We start from the raw sequence: 15,889 nt of genomic DNA on the forward strand, positions 1-15,889 counted from the left end.
TACAGTGTGGAAACAGGCCGTTCAACCCAACAGGTCCAACACCTCCCCTCCAAACAGCATCCCAACCAGACCCATTCCCGTAACCCTGCATTTCCCATGTCGAACACACCTAATCTAAACATCCCTGGGCACTATGGGCAATTTAGCATAGCCAATCCACCTACCCTGCACATCTTTGATCTGAGAGAAGAAACCGGAGCACCCAGAGGAAAACCACGCAGACACGGAGAACGTGCAACCTCCACACTGACAGTCGCCCGAAGCTGGAATCAAACCCGGGTCCCTGGCGCTGAGAGGCAATAGTGTTAACCACTGAGCCACCGTGCCACACAAATGTGACATACTATTAAAAGGAAAAAAAAATTATTAGCACCACTCAAAAAAACTGAGTTCCCTTCTGTTCGATGTAAGACTTCACAAGACAACTTCAAGAATTTCTGGTCGAAAACCAGGGTTTAGAACATATTCAGTATCTGATTTAAATGGATGTACGTGATCCAGCATTACAAACAATTACAGATTTCATCGAACCAACCTTCATAAACTGTATTGGAAAAGATCTAAATCAACTTCTAAATATTATATATACACACTACTGTACCATAACATTTAAAACTATAATCTAAATTACATTCACAAACTTGACAAATATCACCTGCACTGAGCAGCTCCAATCTGCTCTGAGTTCAATGTTGGACCACGATTCAATTCTTTCATGGTTGATCTTCAGCTGTAATTCCAGCTTCCCACTGGCTTCCCAAGTCCTTTGATTGTCTGAGAGGTCGTAAATCTCTCTAATATTCAACAACATCCACAACCCTCTAAAGCAGAGGATCCCAAAGATTTCCAACCCTGAGTGATGAAATTTCAGTTCTAAATGATCAATACCTTTTCCTGAGGCACTGCCCGTTTTATATTCCCAGGCAGGAATAATTTCTCAATGCTAACCTTGTCGAGTTCTTCACAATCTCATTTTTTGAATGCAATCACTTATTCTTCTAAGCACTTGAATGGATGGCAAATTTACTCAACTTTTCACAGAATAACACCTTCATCTCAGAAACCAATCCAGTGAAAGTGAACCATGAATCCTAAACTACAACAGTTCCACTTTCTCACGCAGTGAATGAAGTCTGTAAGGCATTGCCCGAGACCGTAAGTTTTCAAAGGATTAGGAGAAGGAATACATATGGTTATGGGCAAAAGGTGGGAGAATGCAAGCACAATCCTCGTTAAACATGGAAACTAAAATAGCACAGTTTTATGGTCTCACTGAAGCCTTAATACAACTTTGGCGAGAGTTTTTTTGATCTTGTACTCTAGTCCCCTTATAAAAAGGCCAAAATGCCTTCCAAGTTTCTTGCTGTATCATTATGCTAACTTACAGCTTTCTTTGTACATGCACACCACATCTCTCTAAACAACACAACCTCTCAGTTCTCCATGACATTTGTTACTTTGGTTTCTCTTATTTAACGTAGCAATGTCTCTTTGCAGCCTCTGTCCTCCTCAAAGCCCTACATTCCTTGATAGGTTTGTATTGTCAGATACACCAGTTGGTCTTTTCACCTAATACCGACTGCAAATTATTGAGGGCTGTGTTGCCTGACACCGCCAAAAAAATTCACATTTCACATACAGAAAGTTTTGCCAGTAAAAAAACATGGTTGCGCCCAAATAAACGCAATAAATAGGAGCAAATTGGACAGAATGATATCACTGGTAGTACTGGCAAAGATACTGTGCATGCATGTCTTGCACATACGTACATTTTGAGGTTGTCAGCAGACATTCTCAGTTGATATCCCAATATTTACTCTTGCTGGACTCGACAGGTTACAGCCTGTCAACTTGAAACTGCCTCATTTATCCCTACTGTTTGCTTTTTGTTCATTAACCAATGCTCCAATAGTGCGAATGCATCACTCACGACTCATGCACATTAGCCTTTAGGAAAGCCAAATATACCACATGCACTGATTCCTCTTTATCTATCCTCATCATGATTCTAGAAATAGATCTGTAGTAGATTCTCAAAAACACTAATGAACCGTCAAACATGACTTTCACTTCATAAAACAAGGTTGATTTTCTCATCGTGTTAAAGTTTCCGAAATAATAAATTCCAGCATATTCCCAATAACTGATGTTGTTGTAATAAACATGCAACATCATTTTCTCTTCCCACCCTCTCCTCTTCTCTCTCTCTCACCCCCCTCAGTATTCAAAATCATGATTGGTCTGGACAGAATAGATAGAGAGGAACCCACTTGTGAAAAGATTCAGAATGGGGGCAAAGATTTATGAAACAAAGCAATAGGTCAAAGAACTTTCTCATGCAATGAATGGCTAAAGTCTCTAAGGCAGTACGTGAGACCATCATGGAGGTGAAGTTTTCAAAAAGGATTAGAAGGAATACATATGGTTATGGGTGGGAGAATGGGATAAGTGAATTGCTCATTTACACAGCCAATACAGAAATGACGAATGGAATGAACTCTTTGCGTACTGTAACAATTTTTAAATTCTTTACTTGAGTTGTGGTGTCACATTTGCTAACTTCCAATCTCCAAACATTATTCTAAAAACTGCGGAGTTTTGGGAAAATGTGACTCTTGTATCCACTATCTCTGCAGCCACCTCTTGAAAAGCCGTAGGGTGCAGGAGATTTGACAGCTTTTAGTCACTGGGTTTCTCTATTTATTTTTACCTAATGATAGTAATTACTTTAAGTTCTTTATGTGTATTATCCCTTGGGCTACCCTCAATTTCTGGTATATAGTTTGTATATTGCTTCAATGTGGAATACAGACCAAATATTTCTTCAATACCTCTCTCATTTCTGCATTTCCCATGACAAATTTTCCTGTTTTTGCTTCTAAGAGAAATGTTTACTTTTGCTCCTCTCTCCATTTTTATGTACTTGAAAAAATTCTCATGATTCGATTTTACTCACATTCAATTCCTCCATTTTATCATCTTCTTGTTTACCCTACGCACAGTTCGTGACGCAGCATTATTAGAAGGATGGGAATACATTGGAGAGAGGGTAGAAGATCAGAGAAGTTATGACTGTTTTGCTTGCAGAGGTGAATACTAAGAGGAGATATGATTGAAGCTTTCAAAATTATGAGGAGTCCAGAGAGAATAGATAGGGACAAATGGCTCCTGCTCTTAATATGACCAAAATGACAAAGTTTTAAAGAGCTTTGCAAAAAAGTAAATGCGAGATGAGAAAAGGCCTTGTCTACACAGTGTTGTGGTTAGAGTCTGAAATGTGCTGTCTTCAACTCTTGTGGATTTTGGTTCAATTGAGGCAACCAAGAGGGCAATGAATGGTTATTCAAATAGAAACAAGATGCAGAGTACGAGGAGAATGCAGGAAATTGGCACGAAGTTAAAATGCTCGGGAAACTGGTATGCGTATAACAGGTTGAATGGCCTCCTGCATGATAACAATTCTGTAACTTTCTCCTGATTTCTAAAACTTTGATGCTTTCAGGTTTTGATCCTTTCTTGGCAGCATTATAAGCTTCTTCTTTTAATCTGATATTATCCTTAACATCCTTAGAAAAACAAGGATGGATTATTTTCATTGAATTGTGTTTTAACAGAATGTATTTTTGTTGAACATCTGAATTGCTTTCCTGATGTTTCCCATAGCTTAGCCAACATAACTTTTAGTATATTTACACAATCAATTTTTAACAAGTTCACCTCTCATAAACTTAAGAAAAGCCACTAACATATGTAAGATTTGAACCCAAATATGTCACTCTCAAACGTAATAAGGAATTCAACTGTATTCTGCTAATTTTCTTTCTTAGTGGCCCTACCACTATGGGATTACTAATCAATCTTCCTTCAGTACATAATACGAGATTTAAAATAGCTTTGTCTCTGGTTGATTCCACAACATATTATTCTAGAAAGCTGCCAGGAAAGCATGCTGCAAGTTCATCTTTCAAACTATGTTTGCCAATTTGATTTCTATGTGAAGATTAAAGCTCCCAATAATTATCATATTGCCTTTGTGACAAGCTCCAATTATTTCTTGCACAATGCTCTGTACAACAATGTAACTACTGTTCAAGGCCTACAAACTACTCCCACCAACATTTTCTGATCCTAGTTATTCTTAATCTCTACCCAAACTGATTCTTCTTTCTGATCTCCAAGACACTTTCTACTATTGCTTTATGCCATCCTGTACTGTCAGGGTTACGCCTCCTCTTCCAACTGTGCATCTTCTTGAAACACTACTTATCCTGAAATATTTATTTCACAGATATTTGTTATCTTGCAACTGGGTCTCCATACTGGCAAATATATATGACCCATTTATCTCCGCTACTGATACTAGATTGTCCACCTCGTTACAAGTATTGTTTACATTCAGAAAGAGTTTTTAAATTGCTATTCTTTTAACCCTATTCCCTGCTGCACTGTTACTTCTGTCCCTTTTTGCTACTCTTTACTCAAATCACGAGAATGCTTTATTGTCTCAACTTTTTCTTTTGAGATGTTAAATCTGTCTTCAACAATGACATTATACGTGACAGATGTAAATATCCTTTCCTTGTTTTTGGCTCTTCCCAATCTATGTTAAGCCTATGACATGGTTGACCATACTATCCTTTCTGTCCACTCTTGCCGATCCAGTTTGGTCTGCTTTCGCCTAGTTGCAATATTGATTTAATTATAGCCAAAATATCACTCAAATTGGCTTCTTTTACTAATCCTGTACTTATACCTCTGTGGAGTCTCAATAATTTATCCTTTGCCTCATCATTTCTCATTTATGTGCAAAACATGCAGTGACATTGCTCGTCTTCACATATAGAGACATAGAGAATAAGATCAGGAGTCAGGCCATTTGGCCGTTCAAGCCCACTCTGCCGTGTGTTATGATATGGCTCATCATCCAACTCAATAGCCTGTTCCCACATTTCCCATACTCCCTTTGATTCCTTTGGACCTAAGAATTGTGTCTAACTCCTTGAAAACAATCCACAGGCCCACCACTCTCTGTATCCTTACAGTGTGGCCCCTGTTTCTGGACTGTCCCATTAGCAACATCCTTCTTGTATCTACTAGGTCAAATTCTGTTAGAATTTTACAGTTTCTAGGACATTCCCCACTCTTCTGAACTCCAGCGAATATAATTCTAACCAATTCAACCTTTCCTCATGTGCTATCCTGACCAGGAATCAGTCTGATAAATCTTTACTGCACTCTCTCCATTGTAAGAACACCCTTGCTCAGATAAGGAGACCAAAACTGCACACAATATTCCATGCGTAGTCTCTTCAAGGCCCTGTATAACTGCAGCAAGGTATCCCTGCTCTTGTACTCAAAACCTCTTGCTATGAATTCCAAACAGCACAGCTCTGATAAAGTCATCTAGACTCGAAATGTTAGCTTGCTTTCTCTCCATGAAGGCTGCCTGACCTGCGTTTTTTATTTTCATAGCATTTGCCTTATGACCACCAGCATGGTTACCTTCAGCGACTGGTGTACGAGGGCATTCCTTTCTTTCAATTCATATCGAGATAATAATCTACCTTCCTGTTTTCATCCCTAAAGTGAATAACCTCACATTTACCCGTATTATATTGCACCTGCCATGCACTTACCAACTCACTCAACTTGTCTAAATCAAACTGAAGCATTTCTGTACCCTCCTCACAACTCACCCTCCCACCCAGCTTTGTGTCATCTGCTAATTTGGAGATGTTACAATAAGCTCCCTTAGCTAAATCATTAATATATACTTGGGGTCCTAGCACTGATTCCTGTGGTACCCCACTAGTTACTGCCCGATATTCGGCAAACGACCTGTTTATTCCTATTCTTTGTCTCCTGACTTCCAGTCTGTTTTCTCACTACTTCAATACACTACCCCCAATCCAACGTGCTTTAATTATACACACTAATTTCTCACGTAGAATTTTGTCAAAAGCCTTCTCTACATCCCGATAAACCACATCCACTACTCAACTCTGAGTTACATCCTTGAAGGAGTTCAATAGATTTGTCAAGCATGAAAAGGCATGAATTTCCTTTCCCAAATCCTTGCTGACTCCATCCAATCCTACCACTGTTTTCCAAATGTTCAGCCATTAAATAATATTATAATAGACATTTTATAATGCTATTTTATAATGGCATTTCCCCACTACCAGTGTCAGGCTGACTGGTCGATAATCCCCAATTTTCTCTGCCCCCCTTTTTAAATAGTGGGGTTATATTAGCTACTCACCAATCTATAGGAACTGTTCCAGAGTCTACAGAATTTTAGAGTATGACCATCAATACATCCACTATTTCTTCCCTTCATTCCCACCAATTTCCCTACTAATACTGATTTCTTTCAGTTCCTCCCTCTCACTAAACACTACGATCCCCAACATTTCCAGCACCTTATTTGCATCCTCCTTTCTGAACATAGAGCCAAAGAATGTATGGTTAGTCACTTCTTTATTCTCCATTATAAATCCCCCTGTTCCTGATTATAAGGGACTTAACGATCTTCACCAATCTTTTCCACTTTACATAGCTATCGAAACTTCTACAGTCAGTCTTTATATCCCTTGCAAGCTTATTCTTGAACTGTACATTCACTTTTTTAATCAATCTCTGTCTTCCTTTGCCGAATTCTAAACTGCTCCCACTTCTCAGGCCTGGCCAATTCATATGCTTCTTTCTTCGATCCAATGCTATCCCAAATTTCCCTTGTAAGCCATGGTTTGGCCACCGTTGTCATTTTACTTTTGAGTCACTGAATGAATAATTATTGTCGTTCACCCATGCGCTTTTGAATGTCTGCCATTATCTGTCCACAACCATCCCTTTAGGTAATATACCCCAATCAAAGCCAACTTGGGCCTTATACAATCGTTATTTCTCCTACTTTGATTCAGGACCCTAGTATCATAATCAACTACACCACTCTCCATGTTAATGAGGAATTGTATCATGTTATGATTGCTCATCTCAAGAGGGCCTCACACAGCTAGACTGCCACATATACACCAATGACACTGAGCTCCACCATACCATCAAATCTCTCAACTCCTACACTGTTTTCAAATCATCAGACTGTGTATCCATTCTCCAGTATAGGCTGAGCAGAAATTTCCTCCAATTAAGTGTTCAGAAGATTAAGTTATTATTTTTGGTTGGCAATTCAAACTTTACTCCCTCACTACCTACTTCATCCATCTCCCTCACAACAATCTAAGATTAATGGAGTCTATTGCCACCTTGGTGTCACATTAGATCCTAAGATGAGGTTCTGACCTCAGATTCATGTCATCAATAAGACCACCTATTTCAATCTCCATGATATTTTTTGTCTCAGCACACCTGCTGCTAAAAACCCCAATCATGCCTTCCAAACCTCTTGCCTTGATAACTGCAATGCACTCCTGGCTGGTCCATCACATTATATCCTTTTTAAATTGAAGGTCATCTAAAACTCTGCTGCCTATGTCCTGTTTTGCCTAAACTGCTAATCACCTGTCATCCCTGTACTCTTGGACCTGCACTGTTCCCTGGTCAAGTAAAATTTTCATCCGTGTTTTCAAATCCTTCTATGGCCTTGCTCCTCTCTTTTGCTGTAACCTCCTCCAGCATCACGGCTGTCCAAGATATCTGCACTCCTTTAATTCTGTACTCTGGAACACTCCACTTTTAATGTTCCATCATTAGTGACTGCACCAACAGTTGTCTAGGCCTCGAGTTATGGAGTACCCCCCAACCTCATCATCCTGCTTCAAGATACCTCTCAATGTAGTAAACCACCCCAATGCATTATTATTGGGATTGAGAACTTCCTGCAAGGAAATAAGCCAGAATTTTACCAACATTTAATTTCAAATTTTAACTTTCTGATTCACTACATCTGAAAACATTACAAAACATACAGGCAAGGTGACCACAACCTGTGGGTTTCAAGCATTACAGTATTTCCATATCCTCAATATTGAAGACCTAAACTCACTAAAAGTGAAAATCATATCAGCTGAGAGAATTTAGTTAAATGCTTTGTGTATGTGGTCATAACAGAAACAGACATGATTACAAAAATAATTCCAATCACAGTGTAGCAATCCATTCTAAGGTGGGAGAAAGGCTACAAAATTATTAAACAGTTAGATCAACTGTCAGCAAATGTCTTTGGCCCATGAAAATAACTAAAACTGTATTTAAACTAAACACCATATACAGCAAATTAACCATTTCTAGACACACTTCAAATACTCTCACTCATTAATCAACTGTTTGCAATTTTCAAACAGGATTAACTGGGTCTGATCCCAGAATCGGACAATAAACAAATGCATGATTTCCTCATCTGAAACTTGCGTACCTTGAAAACAAAAAGAGCAGTTGCAAAGAACATTTTCCTCCCCACTCATCTTACTTGCTGCTGTACAGAAATCTGAAGTAGAAAAGTGAGGTAAAAAACGATTGGGTATGTGCAAGGGCAGGTTGTACCTTAGCACAAACAGTCCTTATTTAATGTCAAGATTTCATCATATGGTTCCTGTCCTCTGGCCAAATAAAGGTAGGGCAGACAAACGAGGATCAGGAGATGTAACACAAGTAAGGCACCAGCCAATTCTCCCAACCTTCTAGCTTATAAGGTACTACGATCCCAGTGGGAAACCGACAGGTTTTAAAAACTGATTCAAACTTCTAGTAGAAAAATAAAAACCTAACCAACTGCAGATGCTGTAAATCAGGAACAAAAAAAACAAAGTTGCTGGAAAAGCTCATCAGGTCTGGCAGCATCTGTGAAGGAAAAAGCAGAGTTAATGTTTCGGGTCCGGTGACCCTTCTCAACTGTTAAAGACTTTTACTTTAACCCACAAACTAAACAGGACATTGACATAACACTATTTTGGTACTCAGCATTCTCTAATTATAGAAAAGATCGCTTACTTGATATTAAAAAGCAAAACCATCATTATTCTGCCCCTTAAGTGGATACTTCATTTATCCAGCACAAATCCAAAAAATTCCTTAACTATATTTTCCTTTTACTCGTTTACCCTAATGATAACCCCCTCTGGCCAAAGTTAATGTTCCATCATCGATAGCTGCGCCAACGGTTGCCTAGGCCCCAAGCTATGGAGTACACCCCCTATCTCACCATCCTGCTTTAAGATACTTCTCAATGTAGCAAACTATCCGAAAATAATATCACTGGGATTGAGAACTTCCTGCAAGGATAATTAAGAAATAAACCTGAATTTGACCAATGGGGTTAATGTTACATTTTCACTTTCTGATTCACTATATCTGCAAACATTACAAAACATACAGGCAAGATAGCCACAATCTGTGGATTTCAAGTTCCATATTGTGAAAGTGAATGCTTCAACTTCATTTAACCCTTACAGTTTCTTCAATCCAAGCACAATCTCCCATTTGTCTAACTTGCACATTCGTCTCAGTCAGAAAGTGGAATTCAAGTAATCAAGTACTCCAAAGACATAAAACACAAAACCGAAGCCAACACTTCAGTGGCAGTACTGGGACTGCAGTTTTTCAGAAACATTAAGCTGACACCTCATCCGTATGTAAAAGATCCCCTGTATGATTCGCAGAACTTGCCAGTATTTAGCCCTCAACCAAAATCACTTTTGGAATAAAATCTACCTTGTCACTATCTTACAGTTACTTGTGAAGCCTTGCTATACAAATTAGCTGCCTAATCGCTGCACCCTGATGGTGCCTGTAAGCTGAAAGAGCTTTGGAATATCATTTGGTTCTGATTTTTTTCTTTAGCAGAACACACATTCATTACGTACAGTCATAGAGCTGTACCGCATGGAAACAGACTCTTCAGTCAAACTCGTCCAGGCCAACCAGATATCGTAAATTAATTGAGTTCCATTTGCCTGCATTTACCCATGTCCCTCCAAACCCTTTGTATTCATACACCCATCCAGATGCCTTTTTAATGTTTTAACTGTACCAGCCTCCATCACTTCCTCTGGCAGTTCCTTCCAAACATGCACCACCTTCTTCATTAAAAATTTGCCCCTTAGGTCCCTTTTAAATCTTTACCCTCTCACCTTAAACCTATACCCTCTAGTTTTGGACTCCGCTACCGTGGGGAAAAGACCTTGGCTATTCACACTATCCATGCTCCTCATGATTTTGTAAACTTATATAATGTCATCCCTTGGCCTCCAACACTCCAGAAGTGGCCTAACTAGGGTCCTGTACAGCTGGAACATGACCTCCCAACACCCATACTCAATGCACTGACCAATAAAGGCAAGCATACCAATGCCTTCTTCACTATCCTATCTACCTGCGACTCTACTTTCAAGGAACTATGAACCTGCACTCCAAGCTCTCCTGGTTCAGCAACACACCCCAGGACCTTACCATTAAGTGTATAAACCATGCCCTGATTTGCCTTTCCAAAATGCAGCCCCTCACATTTATCCAAATTAAACTCAATCTGCCACTCCTCAGACTACCTGGTCCAGATCCTGTTGTACTCTGAGGTAACCTTCTTGGCTGTCCACTACACCACCAATTTTGGTGTTATTTGTAAACTTACTAACCACACCTCCTGTGTTTACATCCAAATCATGCATATAAATGACAAAAAGCAGTGGACCCAGCACCGATCCTTGTGGCACACTGCTGGTCACATGCCTCCAGGCTGAAAAGCAGCCCTCCACCACCACCCTGTCTCCTATCCTCGAGCCAGTTCTGTATCTAAATGGTTAGTTCTCTTTGTATTCCATGTGATCTAACCTTGCTAACCAACCTACCATGCAGAACACTGTCATACACTTTCCTGAAATCCATATAGATCATGCTCACTGCTCTGCCTTCATCAATCCTCTCCGTTACTTCTTTTAAAAAACTGAATTAAGTTAGCGAAACACATTCCTGATGCACAAAAATTTCTATTTCTATTCCTCCCTACCAGTTTTTCTTTTTGCCTTCCGCTAGTCAATTCTTATTCAATAGTTAAAATTCCAGCCAACAATCATTCCCAAATAATAGCACTTGCAACTATCAACTAAAATTGCCTGAAAATGAAAGTTTCACAAGCACCTGTGCCCCATAAACAATGCTTTGTACGTGCAAACATCCAGGTTTTATATGTCCCGTTCCCTAAGTTGAAAACCTAAATACATCATCAGACTTAAGAGCAAGTGCACTGACACACAAGTCCAAGATTCATCGGTAGCACTCCTTGCCCAGAGTACCCACATGTAAGCTTCACTCCTAAGATTGAAGGATACATCCTGAGCTGAAACTTCAATATACATTTAAAACCAAGGGCTGATTTGGTCTCTCAACTGTACACCAAAAAAAATCCCATAACACTTTTCCAAAACCAAGCATTCTCCTGGCCAATACTTAAACTTCAACCAATAATGAAAGAATCAAAAGCAAAAATATTGCGGATCCCTGGAAAAAAACAAAAACAAAGTGCTGGAGAAATTCTGCAGATTTGGGAAGACTTTGCAACTAACAGCTGTGTTGGATTCTAAACGATAACTTTTTTCTGTCTCCATAGATGCTGCCAGACCCACCGAGTCTAGTACTTTTTGGAAAGAAAGTAGATTATCATTCCCTTATTTGTGCTCAAACTGACTGCCACATGTCCCTGATTACAACAGTAACTACACTTCGTGCACTTCATTGGTTATAAGCCCTGGGGTTCGTTCGACCGGAGTGAAAGGCACATTTATCTGCCACTTTTTCTATGAAATTATAACTACATTTTGCAGTGACTAGTCTCGACAACACGACGCTAAGACTTTGTGCATATTAATCTGTCTCAGGGCCAGTTATTCCACAGGCCTGGAGACCACTACAGAGATATTTTAACCATCCAACCCTGCCGGCGGAAGTCCCGTGAACCCCTCCAATTGAATGACATGTTGAGCATCCAATCTTGGCTTCCAGCCGGTACCTGAAACACCAAAGGACGATCAGGGCAATACAAATGTAAACCGAGGTGGGGATTCCGCCAACAAGTTAGATTGAACAGTCGGGCTAATTAGTACAATTAAAATACCAATCGGACAAATAGCTTGGGGTTTGACCTGTCGTCGGGCATTTACCTTCACACGGAAGCGGAGGAGGGCGAGCCGGATGCAGTGGCTCATACAGACGGGAGGCAGGAACCAGACTTTAGGCGGCGGGGTGCCTTTGTTCTGGACGTGGCTCATGATCTGCTGGGCCGTCTGCCTGTCGTTGATCTGCTTCTTCACCCATTCGTGGAGGCGGGGTTTTTCCAGTGCGCCGTTGAAGAACACCACCAGCTCAATGTTGCCGCTGAAGCAGGCCTTGGAGAGCGAGGCCAGGTAGCTGAGCATGTGGTTCCACTGGCCGCCGCTCACCCAGTCATTGTAGAAGCCGCCGTACAAGCGGTGCAGGCAGTTCTCGGCGTCCACCAGCAGGCGGAGCGGGGTCTGCGGAGGCCGGTTGCGGCCTCCACCCACCAGGCTCCCCCGGGCCAGCTTCTGCAGCTCCACCGGCACCACGGCGCTGGCGCAGTGCTTCTCGATGTACTCCTGAAAGCCCTGCACCCCCATGGCCTTCGCTCGCTCTGGATCGCTCTCTCTCACGCGCTGTCCAGGTACAAGGCAGTTCCAGCCGGCCCAGGGAAGGAGGGCCGCAAGGAGGAGGAGGAGGAGAGAGGGGAAAAAAAACAGGAACCGGGGAAAGGAAGGAGGGGAGGGATTGGGGGAAAAGTACAGGGAGTGCGGATCACCGGCACGCCTCCTCGTCCGAGCTGCGAATGCTGCAGGGAGGCTTTCGATGGGATTTGACCGCACTTTGCCAGTCGCTGAGAGTCACCGCACCGATCGCCGCCATGTGCTGTTACGGCGCCATGTCTGTCAGAGCCGGCGCGCAGGCGCACTGCCCGCGTTGCCCTGACGTCAGCGCTCCCCCGCGCCGAGGTCACGTTCAGGGGTGGCTGTCAATCAACAGGGGCAGCCAGGGCCTAATCCAGCACAAACTTCACATTTGTAAAGTTAAAATAAACAATATGCCACACTATCATTGTACGCCCCTGTGTATCCCCCTCTATCAAACTGTTGCGTGAGAATGGGCTTTTGGCAACTTCTTCAGGTCACAACACTTTATACCAATACAAAAATGTTAGAAATGCTTAGAAGGTCTAGCCAGTTGAAAGCAAGAGTTAACGTTGCAAATTGGTGACCCTTCTGTCAGATTTCCAGTATCCATCAAGTACTTGTATTTTTTTAAAAAAAGCTAAGAACAATAGCCCATCCCAAGACTTCATTATAAAGCAAAATACAACACCAAGCAATAAGGGCATAGTCATTAACAGTGGAGTAATCTAAATTAGGATACTTATGAGATATAACTTAGAGGTAAGATGTAGGAAAGGGCCAGCCTTAAGAATAACGGGCTGGAATGCAGTGGAATTTAGGAATAGGCAGCAGAGCTTTCGCTGGCCTCAGACTTGCAAAGGATAGCATGTCAGAGGTCAGCCATAAGTATAGTGGAAAAGTCAATAGAAAAGATATAGATGAGGGTTTCAGTGGCAGATAGCAGATGAACTGAAATGGATAGGAGTTGAACAATCTCATGAAAGTGGAAATAGTTGACAGAGTGATAGAAGAGAAATATAGCCAATTCTCATTGAAGGCAACTTAGACTGGGTAAGAAACAAGACCAGAAATTGCTGGAAAACCTCAGCAGGTCTTGTAGCATTTGTGGAGAGAAATCAGTTAAATGTTTTGGATCCAGTGATTGGAATTGACAGTGACTTCAGAACTGAAGTTCTGAAGGAGAATCACTGGGTTCTTTTTCCAACAATTTCTGGTTTTGTTTCTGATTTCCAGCATTTGTAGTTCTTTCAGTTTTTTTTATTTAGATTGGTTTAAGGTTCAATTTCATTCTGGGGTGAGAACAAAAATATTGTTGGAAGTGTTTTTTGTTGGAAATAAATGCTAAATCAATATCTTTTTATATATAATACTGAATATTGTATTTAAGATACTTTTTATGTCAAATAAGTAATAAGCTCTTCTGCAGTACTTCCAACATTTAAAAAATGTAATAAATGGGAATGACCATGCAGCCCCTCAACCTGCTTCTGCTATTAAGATCATGGCTGACCTTTTGACTTCAATCTCACTTTCTGTCCACTCCAACCTAATTCCCTTTAAATGTTTAAGATAATCTGTGAAACCTGGTCTTGAATATACACAATGACTGAACATTGGAATTCTTTATGCCTGGGCACTGTCAAAAATTCACAAGCCTAAATGGAAACTATCTCACATCACACTTTCTTAAATGGCTCAATATTCCTCAAGTCCTGGATAATTGTTTCCTTACTGTTGTACTCCAAAGCAGAGCTCAGTCAGTTCAGTTGGCTGGATGACTGGTTTCCACCAACAATGTGGGTTCAATTTTCATACTGGTTATGGTTACCATGAAGGACCCTCCTCAAACTCGGGTTAAACCACCACCAACTTTACCTTACTCCAACACACTTGCAATAAAGAAAATTTGTCTTTCTACTTGCTTTCTGCACCTACATGCTAACAATTTCTGTATATTATGACATTCAAATCTAAATAGACATCAATATTTTTGTACCAATTTGAATGACCTCAAAATTCATCACATTATAATCCATCTTCTTGACCACCAATTCAGCCTTCAGTATCTACACTCTGCAGACACTGGCTTCAAGTTTCACTTCCATGCCTGTGCTGGTGGTATGATAACCCCTAACATCTAAATTATGGCTATATTGCTTCTGGCACACCATAAATATTATGGCAAAAGTACAGATGTGTTGTGCAAGTGCCAGAAACATGTAGAGTGGACACATCATGACAGCATCAATTTTTGATCTGGTCCATAAATTATCATTTTAAATTCCCAGAACCTTGAACGGAGTGAGAATTCAGGGCCCTGAATCGAAATCCCTACCCAAATCAAGTGTCTTCGTCCACCACCACATCAGTAAGGAGCAGTGACTAAGGCAGCAGCATTTCACAAAACAGGTGACTTAACAAAGCCATCTCCTATAAACTGATCTGCAGCCACAGAGCAGGGCAAAGATAGTGCAGCCAGTGGCCAGGAAAATCATCGTGGCCCTCCATTTCTTTACTCTTAAGATCTTTCCAAGAGATTGAACAAAGAACTGTGAAATGATGGCATTGGTCTATAATGCAGTTGACAGATTCTCTTCATGGTAATGAAGCAGACTTCAGTTTTCTCTTTTAGCAGACAGCAGAGGAAAAAGCAAAAACCAAAACATGTGACTTTGCCAAGCTAGCAAATTTACAATGGTGCAAGAAGCTATTGGTTACATGCATATGCCTCTGCAGGCCTAGTATTAACTGGAAGATGGCAACTGGTCCTAAATGTGGATTTCACGGGCAACCCTGTATAGAATGAGTCAGTGAATGCCGACTACTCTGACAGCAGCCACAATACTTGTAAACTGCAGCAGTCTACAGTATTGGAACCTGCCACTACAGCAAGCTAGAAGTTTGCTGGGTTTGTAGAGGGGGCTACGTGCTATCTCATGATTCCCTTCACCCCCTGATCATGCGTAGACATTGCATTTATGAGGACTAAATTGCCGCAAAGAATACTTTTGTTCACGTACTTCGTTAAATTTCTAAGCCCCCTCATAGTTTACTTTCACATTGCACTTTGTATCATCAGAAAACCTAAAGATATTGCACTCAGCTCTTGAATTAAGTCACAAATACCTGAGGATAAAGCACTAATTCTTGTGAAATTCCAATTGTAATATCCTGTCAATATGAAAATGACTCATTTATTCCTTCTCTTTTCTATCTTTTTTGATGAATCCTTGCCATAGAGGGAGTGTAGTGAAGCT

General features: G+C 40.8%; 1 protein-coding gene across 3 annotated transcripts in view; it reads right to left on the reverse strand.

Annotated features, from left to right (window-relative positions):
• The window catches only part of LOC109936989 (constitutive coactivator of PPAR-gamma-like protein 1 homolog), a 119,558-nt gene extending 106,645 nt beyond the window's left edge, over positions 1 to 12,913 (reverse strand). For all 3 annotated transcript variants that reach the window (XM_048606180.1, XM_048606178.1, XM_048606177.1), the window contains exon 1: positions 12,111 to 12,913. In XM_048606180.1, the coding sequence (XP_048462137.1) occupies positions 12,111 to 12,584 (474 nt within the window). In that variant the 5' untranslated portion in view covers positions 12,585 to 12,913. The remainder of the gene's footprint in view (positions 1 to 12,110) is intronic.
• Positions 12,914 to 15,889: the final 2,976 nt, after the last annotated feature.

The sequence above is a fragment of the Rhincodon typus genome, chromosome 16 (assembly GCF_021869965.1).
Source record: "Rhincodon typus isolate 14 chromosome 16, sRhiTyp1.1, whole genome shotgun sequence".
Lineage (NCBI taxonomy): Eukaryota > Metazoa > Chordata > Chondrichthyes > Orectolobiformes > Rhincodontidae > Rhincodon > Rhincodon typus.